General features: G+C 33.8%; 1 protein-coding gene across 1 annotated transcript in view; it reads left to right on the forward strand.

Annotated features, from left to right (window-relative positions):
* LOC150098112 (putative ribosome biogenesis protein RLP24) overlaps positions 1-7,375 on the forward strand; it is a 48,833-nt gene extending 41,458 nt beyond the window's left edge. The window contains exons 4-5 of the mRNA XM_090406298.1: positions 711-793; positions 7,122-7,375. Of these exons, the coding sequence (XP_090262424.1) occupies positions 711-793; positions 7,122-7,198 (160 nt within the window). The 3' untranslated portion in view covers positions 7,199-7,375. The remainder of the gene's footprint in view (positions 1-710; positions 794-7,121) is intronic.
* The last annotated feature ends 370 nt before the right edge of the window (positions 7,376-7,745 follow it).

Below are 7,745 nucleotides of genomic sequence, written 5' to 3' on the forward strand. Positions count from 1 at the left end.
ACATGCACTGTTCGTGCATGTCACTGTTCATCGCAGATTTATTGTCTATATGAACCAACACATAAAAAATAAATGTTTAAATATCATTTTCATCATAAAACGCATTTATAACCATAAATTTTAAAATAAAGCACAGTACACTACAAGAAAAGAAACAATAAACGGAAAACGTAAACAGCTGGCTATGATGGGTCAAACATATCTAAGCTTCACAGCTATGTCGCATGGCTGTTCTCTATTCGACAATAATCTTCCCGCACGTGGCTGCGTGCAATCAAAAAATTCCGGTTTTTTAGATCGGACAGAGGTTCATATAATCGAGTGTCATTAACCAAGTATGTCGTTATCTGAGGCTGTTGTTAACCAAGGCACCACTGTGTGTGTGTGTGTGTGTGTGTGTGTGTGTGTGTGTGTGTGTGTGTGTGTGTGTGTTTTGTGCTTAATATTACCAATTCATGTGGGCCAATTAAAACAACACGATAATTTTAAGATGGTAAATCTCGTTAAATTCCATCCAGAAGATTTAATATCAGTTTGATTGTTTTGTCAATAAAGATCAAATTGAAACCAGAATTTGACATTTTGGACATTTTGTGTATATTATATCTCAACTTTTATTAAATTTCAACAAATGAGATTTTTTTTTTTTTAACTGGTATGAACTGTTTAACTGGAATGTTATCACTGAATCATGAATAATTTAATTTCAGGTTAAGTAAAGGCAAAAAACTAGAGAAGGAAAGGGATATGAAAGAAGTACAGAATAACCTTTCTCTAGTGAGGTCTGCTGCAGGTAATGACAAATTTTTCTTTAATTTGATTTGATTCTTACAGATCATTGTTAGTTCAACTCTGCTAACATTGATTTGTACTGCAGAATATTCAGACTCAAAATTGGATGTAAAAAATTTTTGCTTTGATTTTGGTTAATAATTAATCTATGTTTGCTGATTAATTCCATAGTAGAACAGTCTGGATTGGGCTCGTAGCATTCTGAATTTAAAGGAAACTGAGATTATTTTATTATCACAATATATTTTCATTTCTTTTCTTTCCTTAGTAGGTGTTGTGAAACATAATTGCTGATAATAAGTAGAAAATCAATGACAAACCAATAAGAACTTTGTCAGTAAAGCCAAATACTGTAATGTGTCAGTGACCACTCTTATTACAATAATCATGAACTTTATTTGGTAGCGGTATTCAACTGGACACAGCTAATCAAATTGGAAGCATTGAATCCAAAAGAGGCCATTTATCAATCATAGAGGTATATGCCACAGCAGAAAGAGATAATTGTCAATGAACTAGTTCAATCTATGATGGGAAATTTCTTGATGAAAATAAGAAAAGATTGACTTTGCAACTTAACATAACTAGATATTTTTTTTTTGTTCAACATAAAATCTTAAATTTATGTTGAAAAAAAGCTAGAGATCAAGGAATGACTACTTGATAACTAATAATAATCTTTCTTTCTTTCTTAATCTTTCCTTCTTTTACCTTTATGGTGTCAAGGGTTTCTATTCCTTATAACTGCAACCATTATATGAGGATAAGGTGGTTGGCTCTATGCCTCCCGGTGTATCCTATGTCTGTAGAAGCATTGAGTTCTCAAGGCCGGTTTTAACTGCAACCATTATATGAGGATAAGGTGGTTGGCTCTATTCCTCCTGTTGTATAGCAGGAGGAATAGAGCCAACCACCTTAGACAATAGACAATAAAAAAAGTGCCTTAGACAATAGAAATATAAGATCTGATAATGTTGGAGTCTTGACAAGTAACAAACTGATTTGGAGGAAAATTGTAGATAGGAAGTTAGTAATGATGTAAATTTTTCATGTAGTACTATTACTGTCCCTTGAGGGTACATATCAGGAATTTGATGATGATGATAGTTTTTAATCCTTAAACATACTACTGTATAATAGAGGGATTCCAATGTAAGCATGTGCACCAATATTTTGATTGTAATTCCTATTGTTGTGGTATCTTTTGATACTTAAGATGAAATATTTACATATTATTAAAAAGTTTAATTACTGTGACATACATGTGAATTTATAGTTACCACTATAACAAACTATTGAAAAGCCTCATGGTATGATGCTTTGATAAAAGAAATTAGTGAGAGTTGGCTACTAATCCTTGGATATACCAAAAAGCCATTTACTTATAAATTACCCAAGAAACTAGATACATGAATGTGATTCTAATCGCAAGTATAATGTGTGTGGTGCTCTCCCTTATCATAAAGTAAATCCTTAAATCTAAGACAGGTGAAGTATGACCTAGGTAGCCTAGTTGGCTGAGAGTATCATATCTATGCTCCAAACAACAGGCTGCACGTTCAAATCCCATTATAGGCATGGATGTGTGCTATTGTTTTTAGGTGGGAGATGAATTTTATCATTATGAGGCAATCCACTGTTTCACTTATTGAAGGCTTGAAAAAGTTTCATATTTGGTCTCTAGAACAAGATTTCTAAACTTCACAAAAAAAAAAAACAAGCTTTAAAATGTTAATAAACACTAGAGAAAAAATTCTTAACCCACTCATTGTGCTAATGTATTATAGGTTTACAATCTTTCATAGGTGGGAGTTACATTCTTCTTCTTCTGCAGCTTCTCCCACTTAAGTGGGATCACTGTTGATGATGAGTCTCCTCCACATCCTCCTGTCTTGGGTTGTCACCACATCCAAGTTCTTCATCCTCAAGTCTTCTTCTACCAGCTCCCTCCATCTCTTCTTTGGCCACCCACGCTTCGTCCTTCCTTGTACATCCATCTGCATGACCCTTCTTCCCAGATATTCATCCTCCCTCTTCATCACATGACCGCACATCCACCTAAGCATTCTCATCTCTGCTACTTCCATCCTGCTGATGTTATTTTTCCTCAGGGCCACAGTTTCTATAGCATACGTCATAGCTGGCCTCACCACTATCCTATAGATTTTGCCTTTCAGATTGATCGGCACCCTCTTATCGCATAACACTCCAGCCATCTCTCTTCAGTTCCTCCAACCCGCTTGTATCCTGCATCCCACTTCCTTCTCAGCTCCTCCATCTTCTTCCACTGTTGAACCTAAGTATCTAAAGTCCTCACCTTCCTGATGACATCTCCTTCCAGCTCCAGATCTGTCTCCTGGCCGCCGTCCACAGTGCAACACATATACTCTGTCTTACTTCTGCTCAGTCTCATACCTCTCTCTCTTCCAGTACTTTTCTCCATCTTTCCAGTTTAGTGGGATTTACATTGAAATAGAAATATAATTAAGATACCAAAGATACAAATAGCACATTATTGCCAATATACTTTCTTTCTAACTCTGGTACATCAGGTTTTGGTCTACCAGCTATCTATGACATCTAGTAGACAAGTAATTTTTCATATTACTGTATACTACTGTGGCAAACAAATTAATCCAAACAAGCCGAATTTTCATAAATTTTTTGGTTTTAGTTCACTATTTTGATTGAGTGCTGTGCTTTAACTGTCTCTATGATGCTTATTAAGTTTTGTGCTTTTGTAATAGTGTAAGCAATATGGCATTTGTAGTGTTTTATTCCTTTTGTGTAGCTATAAAATGGATACATCTCCAAGAAAATGTTCAAAAATATGTACTCTTTCTCAGCACACATCAATGACTCAAAGACAAATTGCAGTGAGTGTGGTCTTTGTTTGGGTACTGTTAATGCGATATGAAAGAGATTTCAGGAAGACAGGTATCTTTTCTCCTGACAGAAAAGGCAAATGTGGGCGAAAAAGGAAAATTATGCTTACTCAAAATCGTTTACTATTTAGGAAAAGGAAAATGAATCGAAGATTGTCTTCTGTAGACCTAAAGACTTTGCAGCTAGTGGGATTGTCTGACATAACAGTCCACGAAGATTGTTAGAAGCAGGGAGGATTGCTTTGTCCACAGATCAAAAAAAAAATAACTGTTAATGAAGCCTATACAGAAAGAGGATCCAGTGGACAAAAGTGTACAAAGATTAGACTGTTGAGAGGTGGAAAGTCATATTGTATGATGATAGCCATTTCTTTGTCTAAGGAGAGCGAGAACTCTATGTTAGCAAATCAGCGGCTCAGAAGATTTTTCCCACTCATCTTTAACAAGCTCCTAAACACCCAGCTAAAAAGATGTTCTGGGGTTGTTTTACACATGATGGTCCAGGATCACTTGTACCTATTGACCAGTACATAAAATATTGGGGGGGGGGAGTGGTCCCACAGATCCAGAAAGTCTTCTAACAGTTTCTTGCTCCATGCCACACTTCAAAAAAAAAAAAAAAAAAAAAAAAGTGAAAGTGTAACCTTTTTTAGGAACAGTAGAACACATAAATTATTAGGTAAAGTTGAAGTTTAACTTTTTTGTACTTATTTTGTTGTGAAATTAAAACTTTTCTGTATAATATGAGTGTTCGGATTACTTTGTTTGCTACTGTCTGTTTTCCACTTTGACTGACATTTACAAATAATTTTAATTTATTTTGCTTATAGGTGTAATTTTATATCTTTCAGAATTTTCCAAATGCTAAGAAAATATTGCATCAACAACCATGAGAAATTTTTATGACAACCACATCAGACTGTTATAAAAGTTCCTCGTGTTATAGCAAGATTCAAACTTGTCTGTTTTTCTAACCAAAGCCGACATATCATGTGTAACACAACAGAGGCACTTAAAATACATTTTGTATATGTTGAAATAAGTATTGGGACAACATTATATTCCAAGAAAGCTGTGAATTGCACACTTTGGTAGCATGTGAGTATTCGCTTGGCTCTGATCATACTTTGTACCCTTCAAGGTATACACTCTGTCAGTTTGTAGTAATTTGTTGGGTATTTGGGACTATTGCTTGAGATCAGAACACATCATTTTCCTCAGTTTAATGATGTTTAACAAACAGCTTTATTGGGAAGTACATAGCTAAGAAATGGAGAGAAAGTGTTGAAATAAAATGATGAAAGAAACAAAAAACTGAATACAATGATTTCTGCTTGTTTAGAGTAATTATTACATGAGAAATTGTTAAATGAGTGGTAAAAAAAGGGGGTAGAAAGTAATCGAGAGAGATGAAATCAGGAGTACATATCGACACTCAAAACAGAAAAGCCATCAGAAATACGAAATATGGAAAGGCTAAATGAAAAAAGGCTTGGTCAGGTCATATTCTAGATGACTGGAGTAGTGCTCTTATATTTCCATTTTATAATACCATCTATAAAATGGAAAATAAAGCATTGTGAGAATTAGAGGAATTTTTCTGCTGATGTTCCAAGTAAGATTTATGCAAACATAGTTGAGTTGAAGCTAAGAAAAACTTGAATCAAAACAAGCTAGCTTTAGGTCCAGTGAGGGTTGTTAGGACTGGATTTTAATCTAAGATAGAGACAAGAAATCATGGGAATAGAACAAATATCTGTATTTAAGTTTTGTAGATCTTGAAAAGTATATGATAAGGTGCCAAGACGAATGCTGTTCTAAATGTTACAATTATGTGGTAGAAATGGGTTATTATGCAAGGCAATTCACAGTCTGTATCCACAAAAAAAAAATCTGTATCTTTTGGAAACTGGTGGGAAGCCTTACCCCTAGCCATTCACAGATAGCTAGCCCAAGACTGATTGATTTTGATTGGTATCCAGGAAAGAAAAAACTGCTACCATCTCAAGTTCCCCCAATGCAATGTATTATTGTGTGAAGCGGTTTGAGTTCTACAATTAATTTTTCTTGAGTTGCTGGATTAAAAAAAAACCAGAGTTCCTTGGAGAAAAAAACCTACTTCCTTATGTCAGGGTTTGACAAACTTGGAACTTCTCAAAGAAATTCTTAGAAAAAGTTCCTCTATTTGTTGACTAGAATCAAACTTAGAATGGTCTTTCTTTGAACAACCTACTACTGTGAATGTAAGTGTAATTTCCACAGAGCTAAACAGGCCTTCTATATAGTCTATATTTAACTAACTCAGCAGGTAGAATTGAAGCAAGTACAAAGAAATCTGTACGAGAGTAAGACAAATATGCACAATTGTGCACTGTATCTTCTATATTATTCATGTATACTGGATCATGTTATGAAGGTAAGTGGCATTAAACCTGATATCATAATTGGAAATATTCAACCAAGTGCTATGCTTTATACTCCTAGATGAATTCACTACATGTCTTCAATACTCTTTAACTAAATTGAAAGCTTTTGGTTTCATATTTAGAAGTTTTCTTTAGAAAGTTTGGACTTCTAAAGACCAAACTTTCTAAAGTTTAGATTGAGAAAATTGAGAAGAGACATGGTCACTTAACTAGATTTACTTCACAGGTGTACTAGTAATTAGGATTAGGTACACGAGAGTATCTTCCATTTTCCTATCACTTGCATCCATCCATTTTTGCTTAAAAAAAAAAAAAAAAAAAAAAAAAAAAAAAAAAAATTCACTCATGTTTTGGTGATGCCACATGGAGACTGGCTGTCAACCAATCTAAAGTTTGATGTCTAATCTCTCTTTTTTTTGGGGGGAGGGGTGACAGACGAGCAGAGGGGGATGCAACTGTAACAATCTGAAGTACAATTTAAATGAAATTAAAAAAATGCTGTACACCCTTCTTTAAATGTACGTGCTGCTAAACGATTATTTTAATTTTAGAGCTAAGCATCCGAAAATATCCTTGAAATTGCATATTAAAGAGTGTGTCTGGCTAGACAATGTTTGCAATACTTCCCAGAAATAATCAGCTCTCCTATATGTTATAAATTTGAACTTCAAAATAAAATTGCCAGTAATGGATATTAGCAGTATTCTTGTTAGTTCATTAAATTGAGATTTAACTGTAATACTGTTTCCATTATTAACTCAGTTTATTATAATCAGTGAAAAATTTCACAATTAATGCATACTTGACAAACTTTTGGCATCTTTCTCATTCAGTTTATAATCATGCAAGTGATATTCTTAACATGCATAGATTGTGTTTGGATAGAGTTCACTTTCTTTTACAAATAATTTTTAATTATATTTTTTATATTTGTTTTCAACAGTAGTGTATATGCAAATTGTTACATTCAAACATCCAGTTAACCAAAATATTCATGTGAAATTTTCTCTTTCTGAAGCTTCACCTGTGAAACTGCAACAAAGTCTTGTAACGATGATAGAAGAGGCATCAGACCAAGAAATGGAAGAAAATTAAATTTTTGTGATCACATGTATTTTGAAATAAAATATTCAAAAATATACAGTAATCTCACTATAGCAACCCTTAGTTTACTGTAGCAGATTTCTTTTACCATCACATTGTCTCTTTAAGACTTGGGTCTTAAAGTTAGTTTTAGAAGTTTGCTATATAGTGAGAGCCTCTTGCATTTAATTCATGCTTTTTTAATGTGAAATACATTAATGCCATATTTGCCTTAACACAAATTAACTGACTGACTGCATAATACACATAATTTATTTAAAAAAATTTTTATGGACTTTTCTCACTTTTAAACTGTAAATTGAGATGATTGTGTAGTCTAGTATTTAATAAAGAAAGAGCCATACAGCTTCATTTTAGTGGCATAAATTTACATACAAGGGTAGTCTAGTTTGAAAAGTTCTCGGCTCGACCATAGATGGCAATACTGTCGGCAAGATTTTTTTTTTCTAAGTTGGTACATCTGTCATATGCATCCATGTGAAATTTCAAGTCATTCTGTCAAGTAGCTTGTTTTATACGGCTGTCAAGCAAAAGTGTA

The sequence above is a fragment of the Typopeltis vanoorti genome, chromosome 16 (assembly GCF_054136105.1).
Source record: "Typopeltis vanoorti isolate ZY-2024b chromosome 16, IOZ_Tvanoo_1.0, whole genome shotgun sequence".
NCBI classification, from domain to species: domain Eukaryota; kingdom Metazoa; phylum Arthropoda; class Arachnida; order Uropygi; family Thelyphonidae; genus Typopeltis; species Typopeltis vanoorti.